The 27,248-nt window shown below is 42.6% G+C and overlaps 1 protein-coding gene across 5 annotated transcripts in view; it reads right to left on the minus strand.

Annotated features, from left to right (window-relative positions):
• Nucleotides 1–27,248, minus strand: part of Znf609 (zinc finger protein 609) — a 147,490-nt gene that overhangs the window by 17,406 nt on the left and 102,836 nt on the right. For all 5 annotated transcript variants that reach the window (XM_076576531.1, XM_076576529.1, XM_042281148.2 and 2 more), the window contains exon 3: nucleotides 24,217–24,442. In XM_076576531.1, the coding sequence (XP_076432646.1) occupies nucleotides 24,217–24,442 (226 nt within the window). The remainder of the gene's footprint in view (nucleotides 1–24,216; nucleotides 24,443–27,248) is intronic.

A 27,248-nucleotide genomic window follows, 5' to 3' on the forward strand; every position in this document is an offset into this window, starting at 1 on the left:
AGTACTGAATAAACGGAAGGGGGACAAGTCAAGAGAGCTGGCAGTGGACAGGGAGGAGGAACACTTCTAACATGGAAGACAGAATGGAGCCTCCTGAAATGTCACAGGAAACACATTCTGCTGAAGTGTAACACTTCCTACGAGGTTCTGAGCTGAGACAGCTGGCGAATAAGAGGACAGGAAGGAGAGGCAAAAATAACACTCCGCAGACCTCCTTTCTCCACAGACACAAGCTTTAGGGCAGTAAAAAGGAAGAAAAACAGGTCTCCATTTTTGAGTGGTTCCAATTTTTCAGTGTTCACAAAACAAAGTCTTGGCATATTCCCAGATAGTAATTCTGTTTTGAACCGTGTTTTATGTCTCTCTCTGCAGTCATTATCATCTTTATTGAGTCAGACACAAGAAAGGTGCCAAGGCACCCTCTTTCCCACAGGGGGTTAGAACTAGACCTCACTTTTTTCTTCTTATTTCTTTTTAAACATTTTATGTATTTTGCCTGCATGTATGTGTATTACATACATGTCTGGTGCCCACAGAGGTCAGAAGAGGTCACTGGATCATCTGGAAGTGGAGTGACAGACAGTTGTGAACCACCATGTAGGTACTGGGAACCAAACCCAGGTCCTGACCAAGAGTAGGAAGAGCTCCTAATCACTAGGCCATCTCTTTTTTTTGAGACAGTCTCACTGTGTGGCCCTAGCTGGCTTGGAGCTCACTATATAGACCAGGCTGACCATACAGAGATCTACTGCCTCTGCCTCCACATGCTGAGATTAGAGGTGTGTGCCTCCATGCATGGTTCATTATTATTTTACTTTGGAAATTTTGTGTGTGTATGTAATATACTGATATGTGTATATGTGGGTGTGCATCTGTATCCACCTGCGGAAGCCAGAGGGGGGTGTCAGGTGTCCTCTTCTGTCACTTTACATGCTAGTCTTTTGTGGAAGATGCCGGGCGGTGGTGGTGCACACCTTTAATGCCAGCACTCGGGAGGCAGAGGCAGGTGGATCTCTGTGAGTTCGAGGCCAGCCTGGTCTACAGAGTGAGATCCAGGACAGGCACCAAAGCTACATAGAGAAACCCTGTCTCAAAAAATAAAACAAAAACAAAAACAAAAACAGAAACAAAACAAAAAAAAAACCAAAAAACAAAAACAGAGAAAAAAAAAAAAAAAAAAAAAACAACAACAACAAAAAAAACCCTTTGTGGAAGACTCAGTCCCTGAACTTGGAGCTGGCATTTTTAAGGGATCTAGTTGTGCATTTTTCCTGTTACAAGAACTAATTCCTTTCTTCACCCTACCTCTACCACCTCCTCCTCATCTCCTCCCCCACTTCTGGGGGTATACGTGCTAGGCATCAAATTCAGATTTATTCCTGTTGGGCAAGTACTCGACACTGAGCCACACCCTTACATGGCTCCTTGCGAGGAGCCACGGATGACTGTGTAAGCTAGAGAGCTGGGCATCTGGGGCCTGGCACAGTGGAAAGAAAAACGGGCTGAAAAGAAGGAAACAGACTGAGTTTCTGAGGTGTTTGGTAAGAGCCAGCCACCCTGGCCTGTCCACTGACACTGCGATCTCTCTGTAATGTCTTCCATTCCATCTCTACCACAACCATTGGGGGGTCGAGCCCTCACTAACTCACCTAAAGACTATTTCAGCATCTTTGAATTAGACTGCCTTTGCTAAGGACCACAGGTTCAGTTCCATCAATCCAGTTAGTAAGCTACTGTCAGATTAATCTACTTCAAACACTGCTTTCAAGAAATTAGCCTTGGGGTTGGGGATTTAGCTCAGTGGTAGAGCGCTTGCCTAGCAAGTGCAAGGCCCTGGGTTCAGTCCTCAGCTCCAGAAAAAAAAAAAAAAAGAAAAAAAGAAATTAGCCAATGTAAGTGATTACTTATACTCCATCATTGTGCTAAGTACTACTTGGAGATTCAAAACAGAACAGAGATACATGATTATTGAACTGAAAGTTTCATTCTATTTTTAGGATATAGAATGGATAAACATAAAATCATTGGTAAGACTGACCAACCAACCACAAAACCCACTAGCTAGATGTAATGGCATGCATTCATCCCATCTGCTTGGGAGGCTGAGGTAGAAGGACCACGTGAGCCCAGGAGTTCAAGGTCAGCCTATACAACATAGAGAGGCCTTTATCTAAAACCAAAACTAAAATTAAAACAGTTCCTCAAAACATCAGGACCCCCCCAACCCCCAGACATATATGCAAAGGAGTTGGAGTCATAGCTGAGAGCAGAGGGTTAGCAGGCACAAGGCCCTGGGCTTTCTCCTTACATCAAAACCCCAAACCATAGTCTATCATAGACTATGTGGTCACAGTCTGTGCAGACCAGAGAGGGAGGAGAGGATTTAAGGAAATCCCAAAGGATGTAGAGAGACAACACACAAGAAGAGACCATGCTGTGGTGGGCTGGGGCTGTGCCATCACAGGAAGAGCCTCTCAAGAGTTTCCTCAAGCACTAATTCCACATAAACTCTTATCAGTTGCTACAGATTTGGGGCTAATGCATTCAGAGAAGTCATAGAAAATAAAAACTTGGCCGGGCGGTGGTAGTGCACGCCTTTAATCCCAGCACTCGGGAGGCAGAGCCAGGTGGATCTCTGTGAGTTTGAGGCCAGCCTGGGCTACAGAGTGAGTTCCAGGACAAGCACCAAAAAACTACACAGAGAAGAAACCTTGTCTCAAGAAACCAAAAGAAAGAAAAAAAAAAAAAGAAAAGAAAAACATGTTTTGAGAGACAGGGTTTCACTATGTAGCTCTGCCTGGCTAGGAACTCACTACACACCAAGCAGGCCTTGAATTCAGAGATTCACTTGTCTCCCCAGTGCTGGGATTAAAGGTATGTATCACCCTGCCAGGTGATTTATTTGTTTTTATTTTATGTGTAGGGGTATTCTGCCTACATATATATATATATAGACACACACACATATACATATATATATATGTATATATACATACTGTGTGTATAATTGGGGACCACGGAGACCAGAAGATCATCCCACATACCCTGGAATTGGAGTTGTGGACAGTTTAAGTTACCCTGTGGGTGCTGGGAATGAACCCTTGTCCTCTGCAAAGTCATTGAGTCATCTCTTTAGCCCTTAAGACAAACATTTTGACTTTTGTGCTGATGCTCACAAACAACTCCAAACAGCTGATCCTCAGCCATGTTTTTTTTAAATGTTTATTGATGTTTAAAGATAACATATAAAGTGCACATTTTTCAAATTTGGTAGGAATACAGGCTGCTTTCGGCGGCTTCCTTATCACATACTTACTTAGCCCATGTTCTACAGCTAGCTATGGAGCTAGCCTTGCACTTGCTATGTAGCCAAGGCTGGCCTCAAAGTTCTGATCCTCCTGCTTTCATATGCCAAGTGCTAGCTAGGATTATAGGTTTGTACCATTATGCCTGGTGTGTGTGTGTGTGTGTGTGTGTGTGTGTGTGTGTGTGTGTGTGTGTGTGTTGTGTTGTGTGCATGTAGCACAGCACACATGGAGGTCAGAAGGCAGGTCTCTTCTACTGTGTGGGTCTGGGGACTGAAGACTTTATATTGCTATATTACATCTAGTTTGTAGTATCTACAGTCATCATTTAATAATCAATAACTAATGAGTTCCTCACCATAGTTTGTAGGTATGGAGAAACAGAAATAAAAGACATGGTTTGAGAGCTGGTTCAGTAAGAGAGCTTGCTGTTAAAGCATGAAGACATGAGTTTGGATTCCAACACCCACGTAAAAAGCTAAGCATGACTACAGCACATGCCTATGAAAATCCAGCACAATGAGGGATGCTGTGGCTTGCAGGCTGCCAGCCTAACACTAGGTTCAGTGAGAGACCTACTCAAGGTGACAGGTGAAGACTGATACAGCAGGACACCCGAGCCTGCGTACACCACACAAACACACCAGACTCGCCAATATGCAAACTCGCGCATATGTATGCACACACAAAAACATGGTCTCTCATGCATCTTGTAATACAGTTGGGATAAACTCATACACAAATAACGACATGCTTTATGCACAAATAAGGACAGTGAAGAATGCCTGAGTGATCTATACTTTACTATATCATGACATATTTAGTTAAAGATGATGTGACATTAAATTGAAAAGAACTGTGGTATTAAAGCTGTAAAACAGCATTTGAAATATTTTTAGACTTTCTTCTAGATGGTGCTGGAGCAACCAAACTGTCATCTGTAAGAGGTAAGAGCTGGTGAGAGAGCTCAGGGAGGTAAAAGTGCTTGCTGCTGAGCCCAGAGACCTGGATTTGAGCCCCAGGACCAACAATGCTAAAGGAAAGAACTGGCTCTTAAAAGCTGTCCTCTGACTTTTACAGTCCCATGCACCCCCCCCAACAAAGCAAGTAAATAAATGTATATAAAAGGGGGGTTAATTTATATAATTAGCCCATTGATGGCTCTGCTACTGATTTCATAGCCCTTTACATCCCAGTCTAGGAAAAATTCTGGGCATTTTTAAGAAGTTAAAATCACAGATAATGTAGACTGCAGTAGCTTACTATTAAGTTAAAGCAACATTCTATGTGTGGCTTTTAAAATACATATTTTAAATTTATTATTACTGTGTGTGTGAGCATACACACGCCATGGTATGATTGTAGAGGTCAAAGGACAACCTTGTATAGTTAGCTCCTTCCTGCACCATGCAGAGTCTAGGGATCAAACTCAGTTCATCAGGTTTGAATGGCAAGTGCTTTATCAGCTGAGCTGTCTATTGGGACTATTGGTGTGTCTCTGTGGGTATGAAGGTAGGGTTGAATGAATTTCTCTCTGCTTTCACAGTATTTACAATACAGAGCGAAGGAATAGAGAAAAGATAAGCAGATGACATTACCACAGGTAATGTTTACTTACCAGGTTGGAAGATGAAGAGGGCCCATAGGGCAGCTGATGAATATTCTAATCTGCCCAAATAGAAAGACTCTTTTTGTTTGTTTTTCTTTTTGGGTTTCTGAGACAGGGTTTCTCTGAGTAGCTTTGGAGTCTGTCCTGGAACTCGCTCTGTACACCAGGCTGGCCTCGAACTCACAGAGATCCACCTGCCTCTGCCTCCGAGTGTGTGACACCACCACCCAACTGTAAAGAGGCTCTTTTAAGACTAGTAAGATGTGTTGTTTTTATTTTTGAGATAGGGTCTCGCTATTTATCCCAGACAGGTCTCAAACTCTTGATTTTTCTTGCCTTGGACTCCCGAGTAGCTGAGATTATGTCTTGCAACACCACTTGTCAAGACTAGTAATAAGTTAAAAAAAAAAAAGAGAGAGAGAGAAGCAAGGTTTCTCTACATAGCCTTGGCTGTCTTAGAACTATGTAAATTAGGCTGGCCTCCAACTCATGGCGATCTATCTGCCTGCATCTGTCTTCCAAGCACTGGAGACCAAGGTATGTGCCCCATGCTCAGCAAGACTAGTAATACTTTTAAAAGACAGGATTAAATTGAATCTATTGTTGTATGTACTTTATTTATTTATTTATTTATTTATTTATTTATTTATTTATTTATTTATTTAGGTTTTTCGAGACAGGGTTTCTCTGTGTAGCTTTGCGCCTTTCCTGGAACTCGCTTTGGAGACCAGGCTGGCCTCGAACTCACAGAGATCCGCCTGCCTCTGCCTCCCGAGTGCTGGGATTAAAGGCGTGCGCCGCCACCGCCCGGCTGTATGTACTTTATTGTAACAACTCTTACTTCAGTTATGCTGGGAATCTGAAGAAAGGAGGCCCAAGTTTCCAAGTAGGACTGTGCCCAGTCACGGAGGCACTGCAGTGCACATTCGGTACTAAGTACTACCTGCAGTACTGTAGGACAGAAGAAACGTACATCGATCGTGGCTTATGTTATGAAAAAAAAAAAAAAATCAGAGCCAGGCACGCCATGAACGGCTACAACTCCAGCATTTAGAAGGCAGAGGCAGAGGGTCACGAGCTAAAGGTTACTCTGGCCTACACAGTGAGTTCAAGACCAGCCTGGGTTATTAGGGACCCAGTCTCAAACACAAACCAAATTCTGAATGGCTGAACTCCAGTACACAGAGTTGGCAGTGGTGGTGACAATGGTTCATGAGAATAAGGCACAGGAACTCACATATGCCATGAACAGAAACGAAACAGCTTCCGTCTCCTTGCCGTAGGAGAACAATTTACCTACAGCTACAGAGTGGGGTCTGGAAGACTCCTGTGACAAACCTCTATAGGCCTTTTCACATCAGCAGGCACTTACTGAAGGAAGCTACCTAGTTTCCTAATTACAAACAATTAGTTAAAGACTTGCAGTGGTTTACTTAGCTGCCTTGTACCCAGAGTCACTGCTTCAGAAAAAGTCAAAGATTAACTAACTTCTATAATTTAGCCTCCTCTGGCTCTCAATTATATGGCATCTTCTAATTATTTGTATCAGTAATAGTGTTTAAGAAAACTATTTGGTTGTGTTATTTGCACACCCTTATTTGAAGATAAAAAATTTTTCCTACATGAACACACATATATAAAGCAAATGTAAAAATTCACCCCACAAATCTTAAAGGGAGCCTAAAGCTGTTTGCTATTACTTGGTAACAATGTCAATTTGTGTCATTTTGCCCATTTTATGGTAAACAGGGCTTTACATAGCTGAACATGCCTGTAATCCTAGCAATCAGAAGCCAGATGAAAAAAGATCTTACGTCCAGGACAGGCTGTTCCAGAACAAACCCAAAGAAAAAAAGTAGACAGAGGCTAGCACGATGGCCCCCAGTGAAAGGCCAGCCTGATGGCCTAAGTTTGGAATCTGAGAACCACTTGGTAGGGGAGATTTCATTACTGAAAGTTGTCCTCTAATTGCTGTGTGTGACTGTGTGTGTGCATGTATGTGCACATGCCTACGATCTTTCTGCCTCCGTTTTCCAGTGTACTTGGTTTACAACACCTAGCTTAAAAAAAATTTTTTTTTTGTTTTTTTAAATTTGGGAGCCAAAGGCAGGTGAATCTCTGTGAGTTCAAGCCAGCCTGGTCTACAAAACAAGTTATAGGACAGCCAAGGTTATTACACAGAGAAACCCCATCTCGAAAAACCAAAAACCAAACAAACAAACTATTTTATTATTTTATTTATGTGGGTTTGTGCATGTGAGTACATGGATCCAAGGAGGCCAGGAGAGGGCTTCAAATTCTCGGGAGCTAGAGTTATAGGCAGTTGAGAGATACTTGATACGGGTGGTGTGAACCAAACTCAGGTCCTCGGCAAGACTAGTATGTACTTTTAACTGCTGAGCCATCTCTCCAGTCTCATGGGCTTCAGACTTTGACTTATATTTCTGTCTGTTGCCAGACAAACTCTGCTATAGATTTTGGGATAAATATTCTTCTTTCACTAAGACAGTGGTTCTCAACCTGGGTTTTCCAACCCTTTCACAGGACTTGCATGTCAGATATCCTGCACGTCAGATATTTACATTTACATAATGGCAGCAAAATTACAGTTATGAAGTAGCAATGAAAATAATTTTATGGTTAGGATCACTACACCATGAGGAACTGTATTAAAGGGTTGCAGCATTAGGAAGGTTGAGAATCACTGTACTATGAAATGATACAATAGAAGATTTTAGAACATAACTATTCTCACATGCAGAATATATCTACTCAAGATTCAGATCCCAGTATAATACCACGAAAGACACGGGAGGGTTCTCCAAGCCCAGCGATACACAAAATATGTATGCAGAGTTTCAGACAGGAGAGGACATTTCTGATAACTAAGCATCATCTCTATGTTACCTCACATTTAATTTTTATAATCCCCAAAGTGTACCATTATTCCCACTTTACATGGGGAATAAAAGATGGGGAAAGAGAGGCTCGGAGCACTTCATCCTACTGTTATAATGTTTAGAAATAAGATGCACAAACAGCCAGGTATAGTGGCTTGCCTATGATGCAAACACCCAGGACTTAGTGGTAAAAGATTAGGAGTTCTAGGTTATCCTTGCTTATACAGCAAGTCATTGAGGCCAACCTGGTCTATATAGGACCCTGTCTCAAACAAAACAAAAGGCAGCATAATTTAAACGCAGCCCAGTCAGCCAGACCAAATCCAAATCAGTATATCAGTATAGCTCTAACAACAACAGCTGTTTTTTTTTTTTTTTTTTTTTTTTTAATGTTTTTCAAGACAGGGTTTCTCTGTGTAGTCTTGGCTGTTCTGAAACTTGCTCTGTAGACCAGGCTGGCCTTGAACTCAGAGATCCTCCTGCTTCTGCCTCCCAAGTGCTGGGATTAAAAGGCATGAGCCACCACCACCCAGCTACAGCTCTCCTTTTAACTCACAAGGTAAAAACACACTTTCTCAGCTCTCGGGGGTTCGTACTGCCTGGTGTAAAACACTACCCACTCTATGGACTACAGCTGAGAATACAGTTGTGGACTAGCTTGAGTGACCCCAACAACTACGGGTTTATTTTTGGCAGAGAAGCAGGATATTGATTTTATGTTTGACAGCTCTCTACCAGGAAACAAACAATGAGCAAACCAACCAAAACAGCAGCAGAAGAGCTGCGCCCAGGTGGCAGAGGCAAGGCTACACAGCAGAAGACACGGGAATCAAAAGGAAGTATCCACTAAGGAACAGGCTACACAGCAGAAGACACGGGAATCAAAAGGAAGTATCCACTAAGGAACAGGCTACACAGCAGAAGACACAGGAATCAAAAGGAAGTATCCACTAAGCAACAGGCAGCACAGGAGAGAAAGAGGAAACAACAGTGGGGAACAGAAACTCTGACAGGCAAAGCTGCTGCTGTTACTGTGAAACAGACTTTGTCCGTGGGGTGCCTGTTGATGACCCAGGAACAAGGTGCGGGGCCAGGAACAAGGTGCTCAGTGGGGAGGGTGCTTCCTTAGCAGGCTTGCATCCTTGGGCTGACACTCAGCACCAGGTCACCTGTTATCCCAGCACAGGAGGTGAAGGTCAGCAGCAGTTCGAGGTTGGCCTAAGTTACATACTGAGTTCCAGGCCAACCTGGGATACATGAGAACCTGTCTCTTAAAAAAAAAAAAAGAAACATAAAGTTCAAATTTTGAGGTGTCAGAAAACTGTAGACATTATATTTTAAAATTATATATAAAGAAAATAATGTAAAAACTAAATCAATCTTGATAAATCCTTAACACAGAATGCTATGTGGTTACTTAAAATGTTAACAGAGGCCATTTAACCTTATGAGAACACGTTCATGGTATATTCCTCTAAAAAAAGACCTCAAAACATTGAGAAAAGGATCCTAATCTGCTTATGAGAAAAATGTATGTGTATGGAACAGGTATCATCTCTGGGTGACTCTATTTAGTTTTTTTGAGACAGGGTTCACTTTCTAGCACAGGCTGGCTTTGAACTCATGGCACTCTTTCTGCCTCAGCCTTATAAAGGACAGAACAGGCAAGAGCCACCACATCTGGCCTTTTTTTTTTTTTTTTTTTTTTTTTAAATATCCACCCCCAAGCAAAACAAAATCCAGACAAAACTTTTCACTTAAAAATAAGAAGGTACCCTAGAAAGCTCTATTTGCTTAGCTTGGCCCAGTATCAGTGCTAGGTTAACCGTGAGCATGAATACCTACATTTTTACAAAGCTGTCAAACTCTCCTTCAGTACTCTTGTTCTCCTGAGGTCAGAACAGCCACCAGTTTTGCTCTCCTAGTAAGATACACTCTCCTCTCTTACACTTCTTACAACAGAGATCCTTCCATCCACAACACAATGATTAAAACCCTACTTACGGTGTTGGCGTTGGTCCAACCTTTTTCTTTTTACCTTTTTTATGTGTATGGATGTTTTGCCGACAAGTCTGTCTGTGCACCACATGTGTGCCTGGTGCCCTTGGAGACCAGAAAAGGGCGTCAGATTCTCAGGAAGTAGACACAGTTGGCTGTGAGCTGGGAAGTGGACCCAGAACAACTGGAAGAGTGGAGACCTCTCTCCAGCCCTCCGATTTCTATCTAAAGAATGGCCACATATCTGTCTGCCAATGTCAAGAGATGTGGTGAAGAAAGGAGAAGGCAGCCTAAGAAAAACCTCTACTCCCAACCAATACCAGTAACAAGTTTCCCAGTTCTCTCAAAAACACAGGTAGAAACCAGGAGGTGATGATCCATGTCTTTAGTCCCAGCACTAGGGAGGCAGAGGCAGGTGGATCTCTGTGAGTTTGAGGCCAGCCTGCTCTACAGAGTGAGTTCCAGGACAGCCAGGGCTACATTGTTGAAATTCTGTCTCAAAAATAAACAAACAAGCAGGTAGAGGAGGAGATCATCCATAGTTTCTGGGAATCCAGAGCCACAGCTTTACCTTGGCTTGGAGCAAGGAGCGCTGTGGGAAACTGGCTAGGACTCAGGAGTCAGATTTAGGCTCCAGTTACCACGACTACAATAGCCCACATGGGGGAATGTAGGAACTGCTTTACTTTCCATAACTATCTCTGGTATGTTTTAATCTAATATTCAACTTTGATATGTGATTAGAAAATATATAAGCTTCTGACCTCATTCATTCTCTCCCTCCCCATTCTTTCCCTTTTGTGGTTGGTCTTACTCCATCACAGGTTAGAGCTTGAACTCACTTTGTTCTCCTGGCTGGCTTAGAGCTTTTGACAACCTCCTGCCCCACATCTTCAGTGCTGCATTAGAGTTGTGAGCCACTATGATCAGCCTAGGCCGTACAGACTTCTGAGCACTGTTTCCCAGAATAAAAGTTCAAAGAAAAGACGTAAAGAAAGCGTAAATGCAGCCAGAAATTCACAAGAGAGAGTGAGTAGATTTGAGAAATAAAGAGAGTTTTGCACAAAAGTAACTAATACCCATCATTTTGGCACCACTGGCACACTTGTCTGAAACCACACTTAAAACAAAACAAAACAGGTTTGCCACAGGGCTATAATACAGAAACCACTAGAAACTACCAAACTTCAGGGCAAACTCTAGCTTCAAATTTGTCTACTGCAATACAATTATTAGAGATAATGTTTTTTATCATGCTATAAATTCTTTATGTGCAAGTACCGCAAGATTTATTAATTTTTCTTATGTGTAAGTTCATGGGTGTGCACATGTGGATTGGAGGCCAGAGGACAATCTTGGGTGTTGCTTCTCAGGAGCTATCCACCTCATTTTTTGAGCCGTGAATTGGTGGGCTAGAACTCTGTTGGGTGCTCATGCTGGTATGGCGGTCCCTTTACTAATGGCATCCCCTCACTAATGGCACCGTCCTGCCCAGGCTGCTATGTCACCAATTCCTATGCCCTCCCAAACTTCATGCAGCCAGAACCTCAGCTGGCAACTGCCAAGGTTTTTTATCTCATTTACTCTGGCAACCTATCCATTTCAATTCATGACTCTGACTGTGAAAATCAAATATATGGGTTTTCCAAACTTACAACTATAAAGGCATAGGTGTGGCTGCTGCTCCTTTAGAGAAGACACCTTCCCAAGAGAACCTTCACTGTTCGCCACTTCTTCAGGAATATCTTTACAGGAAGTCTCCGAGGAGATCCGGAAGGAACTTGGGAATATTCTACAGAAATGTATCAACCTCGTGGAGGTGAGTGACAATGTTTTCCTGCACAGTGGAAGTACGTGAAAAATCTTAAAAAACAACACCTGAACTCACCCATAGAAATCTGATTCAACTAACTGGGTAAAACTTACATCTGTATTTAAAATCCCTGCCTCTATATTTTAATATACAGCAAAATCTGGGAATATTGTTGTAGAAAATGGTGAAGATTGACTTTAACATAGTCTACCTTCAAATTTAGGGTTGACAGAAAACAAAACCCTTAGTCCCTATTTCTGGAATCTTCTCAAGTTGGATAAGCTAAAGAAAGTCCTAAAATACCAAACAGCCATCACTTTTATCACTTGAGCATTTTAGGCCGAAGAACTTCAGAAGCAGAAGATCCGTTATGGGGAAAGGTCAGAGCACAACACTCTAAATGTCTGTGGGGATGGATGGAGAGCCTCTGGAAGAAGGCTGAAGATCAGAGAGCATTCTTCATTTTATCGCTAAGTTCTCACACTGGGAAATTTTGCAGAAGTGAAACATGGATCAGTTCACATACCCTTGAACTGCATGTCCTCCAGTTTCTCTTGCTGAGGGATAAACATACGCTAGCCATGGCTAGAGGCCATCCTATTAGCTGGACTCTTTCTCTGAAAATCCCTAGAGTAAGAAGTCATATCTCAGTGCAACTGCTTTGAGGAAACACTTGCCCGGGGTTGAGATGGAATCACACAGTCTGCAGCTTTATTGCTTTACGATCTAGCAGGAGGACCCAGGGTGAACACATGGCTAGGGCTGGCTTACATGAGGTACCTCTTCTTTTGATCCTTTTCCAGTCAAAAGCTGAGAGGGACAACCAGCTTCTAAAACCTATTTCTCTTTCCGGTAACCTTTGCGTGGCAGGTTCACAGCTTGTTAAGAGGCTAACTTTCAGTGCCGAGGAAGGGGAACAGCAGTGTGCAGAGAGAAATACAGTCAACAGCTGGGGTCTGAGGGCAGATCATCTGTCCCAGGGCCTTGGGAAACCATGGTTCTCCATACTGCACACAGAAGGAAGATCCAAGTTTCCAGGGCAGGGAGAGAAACTGTTTCTAGACATCCTTCCTTTTTTCCAGACTGTGACAACTGAAAGGCTCCTGTTATGGACTAAATTGTGCTTCCTCTCAAATACATATTCAAATCCAAGGTACCTCAAAATAGTATCTTTGTTGTTTGAGACAGCTCATACAGCCCATGTTGGCTTTGAACTCACTATTTAGCTAAGGCTGACTTTAAACATCTACATGCCCTGCTTCTAACAGCCAAGTGCTAGAATTTTAGCAGGACACTACAAGTAGTCTTCTTATGAAAAGGAGACTCTGGACAGACACAGAAGCAAGACAGCATGCAAATGAGTGATGCCTCCATAGGCCATGGAACATCATGGATTGCTAAGCAATGTTTCTGTGAACAACTGCGAGAGTGAGGAGGCTCTAGACACTTTCAGATTTCTCACCTCCAGAACGGAGCACATACCTCATTGCTGTTCTGAGCCAGCCAGTTTTTACTGATTTGTTTCAGGAGTACTAGGAAACTAATATAGCCTCAAAGGCAGATTAAGTATCAATTAAATCAGTCACATTTTACCTTAACTAGGCCTCATTAAATTGTAGTTGCTAGACCCAAGCCCAGGTCAAGGTGGGTGGAGACCAGTAGTGACGGCAGCACCCCACCAGGTGGAGGACATCTGCACAGTGCACACACCCACCATCTCACCCTGCTGATTCAGACAGAGGACTGGGGATTGTGGGAAGAGCTTGCTCCAATCAAGCTGCCCAAATGCTACCAGTGACCTCAGCTCAGTTTGATCAGTAACTAATTTTAGCTTAAGTAGAAGGATAAAACTTGAATCGTCTCCAAACTAATCTGTGGATTCAATGTAATCCCAATCAAAATCACAGCAGGTTTTTTTTTTTCACTTAAAAAAAAAAAATCACAAGCTGATCCTAACATTTATGTGGAAATGCATAGTGCTGAGAACAGCCAAGAAGATCTTAAGGAAGTACAACCCAGCTGGAGAGAGGACTTACATACACCACTAGGTGTCAAGATTTATAAAGGTGTAGTTAAGCCATGTGGTATTCATGGAAGAATGAATAATACAATGAGTGCAAAGAAGAGAGCTGAAACACCTTCCCGATACTTCCCCATTAGAGGCAAATGTGACTCCTCTGTGCAGTGGTGGTGCTTTCCATGAGGTGCTGAACCAATCATATACCCACAAGATTAAAAACAAAAACCTTGACTCTCAATTCAAATCCTAAATAAAAAAATCAATTACAAAAAAATCAAGATCTCAGAGGAAACTTAGGAGATTATCTTGAAATAGGCAAAACTGTATCCAGGACACAAAAAGCATTAATAACAAAAGGAAAAATAAAGACAAACCAGATTTCATAAAAACAGAGTTTATATGCATGACATTAAGAAAAGGCAAGACACAGAGGGTTTTATAACATGTAGCTGACAGCAGACTCACAGCCAGTATACACAAACCACATGATTACTAACACCAAAAATGACAAAAGACTTACAAGAAACTTTATGGAAGATTTACAAAGGTCAATAAATACAAGAAAAGATGCTAGATTTTATTATTCTTCAGGGAAAAGCAAATTAACAACTCACTGAGAAGCTACTGTAAACCATCTAGAAGGACTCCAATTACAAGGGTTAAAGGAAAAGAACAAAGTCAAGTGTTGACTAGGATGAAGAACACCACCATTCTAGCATGTTAAAAGCACTCAGGAGGCAGAAGCAGGCGGATCTCTGAGTTCAAGGCCAGCCTGGTCTACAGAGTGAGTTCCAGGACAGCCAGGGCTACACAGGGAAACCGGGTCTTAAAAGTTAATTACATGGGGGCAGTGGGGTGGCTTGAGAGATGGCTCAGAGGTTGAGAGCACTTGATGCTCTTCCAAAGGTCCTGAGTTCAATTCCCAGCAACCACTTGGTGGCTCACAACCATCTACAATGAGATATGGTGCCCTCTTCTTGCCTGCAGGCATACACACGGACAGAATACTGTATACATAATCAATCAATCAATCAATCAATCAATCAATCAATCAATCTTTTAAAAAGTTAACTACATGGAACATGGCTGAGTCTCCCTGGTATAATGACAGCAGCTCAACATCAAAAAGTACATACTGCAATATTTCATGCATGTACACTTCAAAATGGGCAACACTACGACATCAGCAGTCAGGCTGATGGACTGATGGGAGGGAACCGAAGTTATGGGAAGGGAAATGAGGTTTTCTGACGATACTATACTGTGTCTCTTCATTTCGGTTCTGATAACATAGGGTATGTTCACTTTGCAAGTTCAATCATCTGTACACATATGGTTCATGTATATATTTACACTGCTGTTCAATCAGACCTGCTGATAAACCCCAAACATCTGGGTTTGTGACTCCTGTGTATCAGTGAGGAAAGTAACAAAGCAGGCAGTGGCAGATCTGGTGACATATGGGCCAGTTCTGCTCTTTAGGCAACTGGCCAAATCTACAGGCCAGGAGCAGAGCAGTCTAGTATCTGATGCAAAAGCACACGGGGTGGGGTGGGATGGGGGTGAGTCATTTTTTCATCCATTCTTTATTCACATTGATAGCTGATTCTAAAGATTTTAAAATGTAATTCTAAGGAGAGAGCTAAAAAATGAAAAACAGAGGGAAATTTGGTAAGTGATAACATGCATTATTTCAAGTATTTTAAACATTAAATGATGTGTGAATTCCTGAGAGGAGGGGTATCTAGGAAAGCTATTCTCTCAGTTACTTCAGGGTCAAACATTACATTTCACTATGAGCTCAATGGAAGTAGAAAATTATTCTATAGTCTTTTAGGCTTTTTAACGATATCCTTAAAAGAAAATAGAGAACAACTTGGGGAATGGAGGACGGAGTGAGGCGTCTACTCAACGTCTTAACCATTAGCCCCTTTGTCCTCTACCTTGTTACTATGGAGAAGGCCATGAAGGCAACAACTGAAAGAAATAAAGGATCTGGCAGGAGTAAGCACTGGGACAGTGCATTAAACAAAAATCTCTTAAGCAATTAGCAAGACCAAAAAATGATACACTTTCCAGGCTTCCCTAGGAAAGCACATGGGCCTGGTTCCTCACTGTAACTGAACTCAGAACAGAGAGACCTGAGTGGCCTAACAAAGCCTAAGCCTTGGCAGACATATCATAAGGCCATTGAGCAATGCTGTCTCATGCCAGGAGGAATAAGCTACCTTCCCACCCTATCCCGGGGAAATTGTCTCCAGCTGACTACATTATAAAGTTGATGCCTGGTGACGACTTTGTTCTGTAAAGCCTAAGGGAGAAGGAGGTATCAGAAGGGGCAGAGACCTGTCTCTTGTTTTATAGGTGGAGGGAGAGGGGGAGAAGAAAGGGAGAGGAAATGAGAAGAAAGGCAGGAAGAAAGAGGAGGAAAGGAGGGGAAGGTAGAGAAGTGTGAAAATCTCTCCCTTTCTCCTCTCTCTCATCTCATTAAGAAGCAGGAGCAGCCGCAGTAACATGCAGCAGCAGTCTGGGAGCAAAGCTCTGCCTGAACTGGTTTAAAGCTACTGCCCTGGGAGAGAAGGCTAGTTGCCAAGTCTGTTGATTGCTTCTGCTCATCACTGCTATAGCAGCTTTATGAGTGGGGCAGGGCCACGACCTGTTTTTAGCAGTGTAAGCACCAAGGCCAAAGGATCCAACATCTAGATCTCATTACAAAAAACGGACAAGGACTGTCCCTCTTCTGTCCCACACAAATAATCACAGAAGCATAAATATTAAGAGCTACAAGGAATACAATATAGTCCAACCTTTTTTCTCTCTTTACAAAGGAGGAAAGCAGAGCACAGACTAACAATATGAACTTCCCAACAGGGCAAGAAAACACTACAGCTCTGATTTTCAAGTGAGGTCAGGGCTAGGCTAGAACAGGCCATGTCAGAATTGCGTTTGTGGCCTACGTGTCACTTACTTCAACACTTAAGCTTTAGGAACTAAATGACTTGTAAAGCATGACATTAGGCCGGGCGGTGGTGGCGCATGCCTTTGATTCCAGCACTCGGGAGGCAGATCTCTGTGAGTTCGAGGCCAGCCTGGGTTACCGAGTTAGTTCCAGGACAGGCTCCAAAACTATACAGAGAAACCCTGTCTTGAAAAACAAAAAAACAAAAAACAAAACAAAAAAAATTGACATTAGTACAAAATAGGCCCATGTTTCACAGGATCTGAGGAGAATCTCATTTCCAAAATAACTTTCCTATTCACAAGCCCACAGCCTGGCCTCCCCGTACTCTGCTGGTGTGTGTTGGGGGGTCGTGTGTGTGTGTGTGTGTGTGTGTGTGTGTGTGTGTGTGTGTGTGTGTGTGGTGAGACAGGTGGGATAGAGTGCACTAAAGGAATATGTCTTTCACCCTTGAAGATTAGTAGTCTATTTTGCAAAATGAAATTCAAAAGAGCCTATGACTCAAATTTTTTCTTGGGGCTTCAGGATTTAAATATATGATAGTGGACAGATAACACAACACTAGGGTATGGAAAAACACGTGTCCTAAAGCACCCCCTGGGAGGAAGCTGCTGGATGGTGGGGGAGGGGTGGGAGACAGTAGGTATTGATCCCTAATGTTTCCTTTGTGTGGCCGCTGTTGCTATGGTCTGTTGCTATGAAGATCTGTGGTGCCAGACAATGGCTGGGAGGCTTTCATGGATCCAGCCAGTCTGCACTAGGCTAAGCAGTGGAGAAAGACTGGTCACTCCACACCATCTCTCTCCAGTGAGTGCAGCCTGAAGCAAGGCCATTCATTGTCGCTAAGTACTCCTTTCCATGACAAATACCGAAAAGCCAGTTTATACACAAACTCTGCTAGACCAGAATCACAAAGGGTAACTACCCCTTTCTTAAAAGAAGAGTCATGGAGGGCTCTTTCTCCTTTGAGAAGGATAAAGACCTGTAAACAGAAGAGCATGAAGAACCACTGAGCAGATTCTTAGTGGAGTTACACAAGCAAGCCAAACTTCATGATAAGCAAAACCACTCCTGAGAGAGAAAAGGTCAACCCAAGACCAAAGAGCAAGGCTCAGCCAGGGTCTGAGACAGGGCCAACTGTTTGCCCAACAGAAGCCGGAGTACAGAAGTCACCCTGGGTCTGTATAGGTGTCAGCTGCTTTTCAGTTCTCACCGTTTTCTCACAAAATCACTGTTCGTTCTTTATTCTTAGCGCGCGCGCTTGTGGAAGACAATGTTCAGGATTTGGTTCTCTCCTTTCACTGTGGGTTCTGGGAAGTGAACTTAGGTTGTCATGCTTCATTGTGCTGAACCATCTTGTCACCCTGACTGATGTTCTTTATTTGTAGAGCACACGTGTAACCACACACACTTTCACACGTGTAAAAACACACACACACACACACACACACACACACACACACACACACTCCAAACAAAGCTATTAGCAATATATGGCTATTGAAATTAAATTTTACTCATTTATTTATTATTCTTTGAGACAGGGTCTTGCTAATTTAGCAGCTTAAGCTGGCCTTGTATCAACTCTTCCTTCCTTAGCCTTCCCACTGCTGGACCACAGCAGATGCACCATCCATTTCTACATTTCATTAGATTTTTAAAAATAACTTGTTTGGTTTTATTTTATGTGCACTGGTGTGAGGGTATCAGATCCCCTGGAACTGAAACTGAAACTACAGACAGTTGTGAGCTGCCATGTGGGTACTGGGAATTGAACCCTGGTCCTCTGGAAGAGCAGCCAGTGCTCTTAACTGCTGAGCCATCTCTCCAACCCCATCATTAGATTTTTTTTTTTTTTTTAATAAGATAGTCATATTATGCTGCCCAGGCTGGTCTCAAATCCTTCCTACCTCAACCTCCTGAGTGCTGGGGTCATAAGTGTGCCAGGATACCTGGCTAAATGAAAATTTAAAAATTTAGTTCATCAGTTCCTTGGCACATTTCAGGTTCTCACTTGTGAATACAGGCTAATTTCGGACAGTTCTCAAAAACAAAACCAACAACAACAACAACAACAACAACAAAAAAAAAAACCCCAAAACTCTAATAGAGAGTAAAATCATTTAGTCTAAATCCCTCTTTTTTTTTTTTGTAAATCGGAAATATAGAAACAGAAACTAATTTACCAAAGACCAAAGAGCTAACTAAAAATAGCATATGTTCTGGAACACAATTTTCTATAACTTTGGTTCAGAAATATTTGTACTGTACTACAACACACATGGAAAACTGAATATATACCATACATGAGAATTTCATTTTGGAAGTCAGATCAGTGTTACTGTGTGGATTTTCATACTCACTGGCATGCAGAAGAGTTGTACTCTGGCTTCAGAAACATGGCTGTAGGGCATTATAATTTATTATTTTTTATGGATTATAATTTATTATTTTTTTAATGGAGAGTCTGGTAAATGAAGACCAGAGTAATTCCAAAGATATTGTACGAGTAATTTCTACATGAGGTGGGAGGATTAATCTAAATACATACATGCTTATCGAAGCAGGTTTTTTTTAAATCCCTAACAGCAAAATTTTCAAATAAAAAATTACAAAAGAATACAGCACACAAATCATCCACAAGCAGAAATGTCTGAGAGGCAGCTGGGGAGGTAACAGAGCCAGGAAGGGGCTGCCTACTCAACATGCCATATCCTCATGTCTGCCTCTGCGGTTTCTTCATCCTTACGTTTCTGCGAATACACTATCTTTGAAGACAGCTGGAGGTTTTGTTATGACATGTAAATTCAAAGGACTGGGAGTGCTAACTACAACGGTCAGAACGGGAGGTGGAGATAGGCTCAAGTGTTCGGAGCACTTGTTGCTCTTGCGGAGAACCCAAGTTCAGGACCTAGTACCACATGGAGCTTATAATCTCCACAACAGGGGATCTAAAAACCTTCTTCTGACCTCCACAGGCACCATGTACGTGGTCCACATACATACACGCAAGCAAAACACTTATTTTCACAGAATAGCAGCAAACTGGCTCTAGAATTACCAAATCTTCTTCAGGGAGAAGTGAACAGTGGACAGACTCTTGGAATACCAATCTGGGTAAATATAATAAATTATTCTTGAGTTCTTTTTGGTATAGCTAACAGCTAGAAGGTAAAATTCAAAAATGTAGTATGAATTAACATTAAGGCTAGGAGTTGACAACCTTTTCCAAAAGCCTGTTGTAGCTGGAGGGTTAAATGGCATCCGCCGGCTCATGCATCTCACCACTGGGGCCCTAGCTGGTGGTGCCAGTTTGGAAGGCTGTGGAACTTTCAGGAGACGGAGTCTTGCTAGAGGAAGGGTGAGCCTTGGCTTTTCACATCTTGACCCTGCTTCCTGTGTGCTGTCTGCTTCTTGACACTGACACAAGGTGACCAATGGCCTCATGATCCTGCCATCATGGCTTCCAGACCATGACTGACTATATCCCTTTTCAAACTGTAACACCCCGCCCCCCTCTCGCCAGTTAGGCTGCCTCTTATTATTTGGTGACAGCTAGGAGAAAGTAACTAATCAAGGGTCACAACAATAGTGGTAGAAACACAGAAGTCTCTAAATTTTCACTCCCATGCTCCTTTCATCACACCACCTCTGCTTAGGACTGCTGTCCAAAAAAGGATGAACCATAGCACCTTCTGGAATTCTTATGTAGTGTCAGCCTTGCTGTCTTCAAAGTACCTCAGATGCAAAGAAATCATTCTAGATAGCTCAGCATGCTGACACATGCCCAGTCTCAATGCCTGGGAGGCAGAGGCAGGAGGATTACAATGTCTTTCCCAGGCTGGTCCTGAGCTAGCTGTCCTACTGTCCCAGCCTACAGAATGCTGAAATTATAGGCAAAGTCACCACACCTGGCTTTTGCTTTTGCTTCTTTTTGGTCATACAATTATTTAAGATTTTTATCTGTGTATGTATGTGTTTACATGTGCAAGCCTATGTCCATGTGTATGCTATGTGCACAGGTGATTGAAAAGGCCAGGAAAGGGGATCAGATCTCTTCTCTTGGAGTTGGAGGTATCTGTGGGGTTCCTGGTGCTGGTTCTATGATTTGAACTCGTTCTCACGGTACAGCAGCAAGTACTCTTGATCACTTAGCCATCTCTCCAGCCTCCTCAAACAATTATTTTTTTACTTGGGGTGGTGGAAACAGGAGGAGCAGATATTCAAGTTCATCCTTGGCTGGATAGATATATAGTGAGTCTGAAGGCAACTCAGACTATAGAACTCCCTACTTCAAAAACAAAAAGAGGTGGACATGACTGTGTATGCCTGTAACTCGAGCAGGGGCGGGGGGGGGGGGGGGGGGGGGGAACAAACCTAAGAAGAGTTCACTGGCCAGCCAACCTTGCAAATAACTGAGCTTCTGGTATGGGAGATGCCTTACCTCGAGGCAGTAAGACAATAAAAGAAGAAAAGACATGAAGATGTCCCTGTTCTGGCCTCTGCACATGTAGCACACGTGCACACCTGCACACATATGCACGCACTACTTACAGATACACACACACACCACATGATACACACAAATAAAACAAACAAAATACAGACAGCAGAGTAAGGATATAGCTCAGTGGTTTAGTGTTTGCACAGCATGTAAAAGGCCCTAGGTTGTAACTCCAGCCCTGCAAAAGTAAACCCCCATGGCGGGGACAGAACGTAGACATCCTCAAAGAAAAAAATATTCATCATTGTTGGGAGAGTGACAGTGCTTGTTTCACACTCTTGAAAAGATTTTCTCAGGTTCCTATTTTAAAAAAATATATTTTTTAAAATTTATGTGTGTGTCTGTACGTTAGTATGCCACATGTATGCAGGTGCCCATGGAGGCCAGAAGAGGGCATCAGATCCCTGGAGCTAGTTATAGGTATTTGTAAGTCGTCTAACTGGGTGTTGTGAACCAAAATTGGGTCTTCTGAAACAGCAGTCAGTATTCTTTTTTTTTTTTTTTTTTTTTTTTTTTTGGTTTTTCGAGACAGGGTTTCTCTGCGTAGCTTTGCGCCTTTCCTGGAGCTCACTTGGTAGCCCAGGCTGGCCTCGAACTCACAGAGATCCGCCTGGCTCTGCCTCCCGAGTGCTGGGATTAAAGGCGTGCGCCACCACCGCCCGGCTGCAGTCAGTATTCTTAACTGCTAAGCCATCTCTCCAGCCCCCAGGCTCATATATTTTTTAAGATTTATTTATTTATTATATATATATGAACACTCTATTTGCATGTATGCCTGCAGAACAGAAGAGGGATTCAGACAGAAGATGACATCCAATCCCATTAGATGGTTTTGAATTACCATGTGGTTGCTGTCAACTGAACTCAGGACCTCTGGAAAAGGAGCCAGTGCTCTTAAGCGCTGAGTCACCTCTCCAGCCCAGGTTCATATTTTGTCCACAGAGAAAAGTCATCACCACAAAGAAAAGTAGAACATATAAGCAGGAAATGATGTATTTTTCAATATACTGAGGCACTTCCTTAGTGGCCAGTTCCAGGGGACCCCATGCCCTCTTCTGGACTCCATGGGTACTATATACATGTGATATACAGACATACATGCAGGCAAAATACCCATATACCTAAAATAAAATTAAAATTAAAATATAAAAAGATATTGTTATCCAAACACATTTGTCACCCCAACAAAATTTGTCTGCTACAGGCATCTTTTTATACTTTATTTTTTCAAAGTTTATTTTATGTGTATGGATATTTTGCCTTCATATGTATCTGCACTACGTATGTGTCTGGAAACCAAGGAGGCCAAAATAGGGATTCCCCGGAACTGGAGTTACAGAAGGCTGTAGTAAGCTGCCATGTAGGTACTGGGAATCAAACTTGGGTCCTCTAGAAGAGCAACCAGTGTTCTTAACTCCTGAGCCATTTTCTCAGTCTTACATATTAAAAGTTAAACATCTAATTTTGTTATTTCCAGAATACACACTATAAATACATATCCAGAGTATCTTTTTTACCTGAAATACATTAGCATCTACTGCATGGAGAATTTTCAATAATTCTGAATGACAACAAAAATACTATGAGAATGGCCAGAATAAAATGCAGACTAACAAGTTAGTTCTGTAATATCAGAGATAATTAGCTGGGCTCCTATTGGTCTCTAAATGCAGAGTGAGGACTCCTTCAAAGTCTGGGTACTGGTGCCGGGACACATTGGGACTCCCGACACCTGCATTCTCCAACCACTGATGCTTTGATGAAAACTTGATTCTTGCACTCAGAGTGCCACTAAATGTTACCAAGGATCTGAAGTGACTGGTTAAGTATCTTTGCACTCCCATTCCTTTTTGTTTAGGTTTGAGAAATTCCAAAACAGAGGAGTTTCTGTTCTCCAGGGCAAACGAAACATACAAGAAGTCTGCATGGCAGCCTTGGGCAGCCACAGCTTATAGCAAGCCAGCTGCTTAGTGAAAGCCCCAAACAAGACTACATGAACTTGATCCCACTGACTGGGCCCATACAGACTATACGCACTAAGGGAAAGAAACATCAAGTGTGTAGGTGGCTGGGCAGTGAGGCAACCAGTGGGAGGAAGGAGTTGGCTGTAACTCCAGGTATTAAAAAAAAGGGGGTGGGGGAGAATTTGAAATTCACTGTGCCAACATTAAGTCAATTTAAGAGTGTCAGATATGGTAATGCACTTCTGTAATCCCAGTTATTGAGAACTGGAGGCAGGAAGGATCAAGAATTCAAAGTCATCATTAGCTACATATCAAGTTTGAGGTCAGCAAGGGCCACATGAGACCATGTTTAAAAAATCAAGACCAAGCAATTTGTGGTGGTGGATGATTTTAGTCCCAACAGAAGTAGAGGCAGGTGAATCGCTATGTATTCAGAGGCAGTCTGGTCTAGGCAGTTCCAGGCCAGCCAGAGCTACATAATGAGACCTTGTCTTAAGGGGGGACGGGGAGGTTGTAGAGATGACTCAGTGGTTAATAGCAATGGCTGCTCTTCTGAGGGCCCAGTTTCAATTCCCAGCAACCACTTGGCAGTTCAAATCTTTTTCTAACTCCAGTTCCAGGGGATCCAACACCCTCACATACATGCAGGCAAAACATCAACACACATTTAAAAAAGACAACAAAACAAACAAGTTGATTTCCTCAACTGCCTTTTTATTACTGTGTTCTCTTAAAGTCTGACTGACAATTCCACCTGTAATCTAAATCCCCATAGGAAAATTAAGGGAGGCTATAGAGTACAGACATAGTTTAAATGACACAGCAAGTGTTTATTAAATGATTGTTTACGAGCTATAAAAGGGAAATAATCTAAGACGCTGTCACTGGAGCTAAGGATGTGCACAGGGCTAGAACATTTGCCAACTTCCAATTGCCAGAACAACAACAAACAAATCATCTCTAGGAATGGTAAAGCGTGCTAAAAAGTATGCTACTACCCTTTGTGTGGGTACTGCCAAGAGGATGCAGACACTGACTTCTCTTATAAGTGCTTGGCAATGTTTCTATTTTTGCTTGGGAATATTTCCAACAGTAAGCCTCTACGGGCTCCTTTGCAGAAGCAATTGAGAAGGGATGGACTTACCGTCTTCTGTTTCCTGCCACACGATGCCTTCAAGGTTGACGCTGGTTCCAGGTTCACAGGGGCCTAAGCACTCAGGCTCTGTAGCTAGAGCCACATCACAGGTGTTGACTCCAACTGATCGGGTACGGACCATGATCTGCTCACAGGGAGATGAGATGTCATTATTGACCACTGGCACTAAAAGGTGCAGCGGCAGCACCGCTGGGGTGGAGACGGGGGACTCCATCTGTGAGAAAAGAGAAAGTGCTAGCTGAGACACAGGAAGACCATTAGAGGACATACTGTTTTCTGTATTTAATCTGGTCCCACATATTTTGCTGCCAGAGTGTAGGTGCTCTGAATATAAGACTTGTTTCTTCCTCTCAAGTTCTAGCTCATAATACCACTATAAATCTGTGATTTAGAGGACATCATAGGCTAGAAGCTACATTTTCATCTCATTTATTTATTTACTTACTTTTGTTTGAAAAAGGGTCCAATGTGACCCAGGTTGGCCTCAAACTCCCTATGTAGCTAGCAAAGGATGCCCTTGAACTCCTCATAAATATTGATATTACACATGTGTTACCGTGTCTGGCTTTACTTTCTTTTATTTGAGAGTCTCTGTAGCCTAGGCTGGCTTTGAATTCACACTAATCCTCCTGCCTGCATGTGTCATCCCACCCACCCCCTCACCTAGGTAGCCTTGGTTGGCCTGGAACTAGCTATGTAGACCAGGACCACTTCAAACTCACAAAGATCTGCTTGGCCTCTACCTCCTAGGCAGGTAGATCCTGAGTTCGGACTGCACTACACAAAAATAACCAAAACCAGACAAAACAAAACGACAAACAGACTTCTACTTCCCAGCTTCTGAGGCGAGCATTACTGACACCGTTATACTTCTACTAGCACCGGGCAGCCTATCAGGTTAAAATCAATGACTCCAAGCTAGGGATAAAGAGAATCCAGATTTAGGGAAGGTATGATTCCCAAGAATCTTAGAAGGTTTGATACAACTTTAGGGAGAAAACTTACAAGTTATAAGAGGGCTGGGAGCAATCTGATGGGGATTTCGGAACCTCAAAGTAGCAGTGATTAGCTAGTGAGCAGAGCATCTTTAAGTAGGACACTAACATCAAATTTGTCTATAGGACATAGAGGTGCTGCTATCATGCAGAAGCCAGTCTATACCAGTGTGAAGATACAACTGATTATGCACACACAAAACAGTTGAACACTAGTAATCTACTTCGTATGTATATGCAGTGTGTGTGTGTGTGTGTGTGTGTGTGTGTGTGTGTGTGTGTGTGTGTGTGTGTTGCCCACAGAGGCTAGCAGAGGGTCAGATCTCCTGGAACTGGAGTTATGGATGGTATGAGTCACCCTGTGGCTGCTGGGAAACAAGCTCCAGACCTCTGCAAGAGCAAGTGAGTGCTTTTAACTGCCGAGCCACCTCTATTATAGCCTCTTTCTTTAATATTATTTTTCCCTTAGAGCTTCGGACCAAACCTAAGGCTTTGTGCTTACTAGCTTTACTATTGAGTAAACCTCAAATCCCCCCTTACTTCATTTTTAAGTATGTGTTTGAGTTTGTTTGTGGGTGCCCTTGGAGGACAGAAGAGGGTGTCAGATTCTTCTGGAGCTAGAGTTATAGGTAGTTGTGAGCCACTCAACCTGTTCTGGGAACCTAACTCTAGCCCTCTACAAGAGCAGCATGCACTCTCATTACTGAACCTATCCAGGCCTTCCTTACTGTTTGAATACTGGCATATATCAAGTTGACAAATTACCAATGGTGAGTCTATAATGCTCAAATACTAACTCAGTATCCTGCACATAAAAAGTACTTAATACATAGCCGGGTGGTGGTGGTGGTGGTGGTGGTGGTGGTGGTGCACACCTTTAATCCCAGCACTCAGGAGGCAAAGGCAAGCAGATCTCTGAGTTTGAAGCCAGCCTGGTCTACAGAGTGAGTTCCAGGACAGACAGTGCTACACAGAGAAACCCTGTCTCAAATAAAAAAAGTACTTAATATACATATAAACTGATTTCCTCTGAACACAAGACATTAATCAGCAAGCCTGGAAAATTAGTTATGGATTTGGTTCCTTTCCCTTATGAAAGACTTTCAGCTGGCTTACATCTGGTGATGAATTCTATCAAGAGATCACACTAACAAGAATGCTGAATATGGTCTTTAAATGGAGACCTTTGGAAAGAGCTACACACACAGCCACAGTTCAAGCTGCTGGACAGCTCTGTGATGAATTCTGGTTTGGGGATGTTATTTCATGACCACTCTGACTATAAACTATCTCTCCCCTACATACACCTTCCTAGACTTGGATAAAAAAAAAAAAAATCAGTCTTAAAGCTGTTAAAGATACTGCCTTCATTTATTTTGTAGCTGGCTCTGGTTTCTTGGTTTAGAAAGTTACCACTACTGCAGATCAAAACTTCCAGAGTTCAAAGAATGTTCATGCATTGATTCTTTGACTAATTCTGGTCCCTGGAGAGCCCCCCCCCAGCAAAAAAAAATTCATATCTTTCTATTCATACACACACCAACACTTTTTTTCCCCATAGAAATGAAATGGAAATACAAGTTGTATGATGAGTCTTCTGCTCTGCTCTCTTGAAAATCACAAATTTGTAATTTCTTTTTATGATGTGGTAGGTCCTTGAAAGACCCTTTAAACTTTCCACACAAGCCAGGCATGATGATGTATGCCTATAATTAATTACTCTGGAGGCGGAGGCAGGCAGATCTCTGTAAGTTCCAGGCCAGCCAAGGCTGTACAATGAGACTTTGTCTCTATTAAAAAACAATAACAACAACAAACTAAATACATAGGGTCTGGGGAACAGGCTCAGTGGGCACAGCGTAAACATGAGGACCTGAGTTCAGATCCCCAGCACCCTGAAAAAAGCTGGGTGTGGAGGTGTGTCTTTCACTCCAGTAATGGGGAGTGGAGACAGATGGGTCCTGAGGGCTTACTGGTCAGCCATGCTAGTCAAAATGGAAAACTACGGGTTCAGTTAGAGAGCCT

The sequence above is a fragment of the Peromyscus maniculatus genome, chromosome 7 (genome assembly GCF_049852395.1).
Source record: "Peromyscus maniculatus bairdii isolate BWxNUB_F1_BW_parent chromosome 7, HU_Pman_BW_mat_3.1, whole genome shotgun sequence".
Taxonomy (NCBI): domain Eukaryota; kingdom Metazoa; phylum Chordata; class Mammalia; order Rodentia; family Cricetidae; genus Peromyscus; species Peromyscus maniculatus.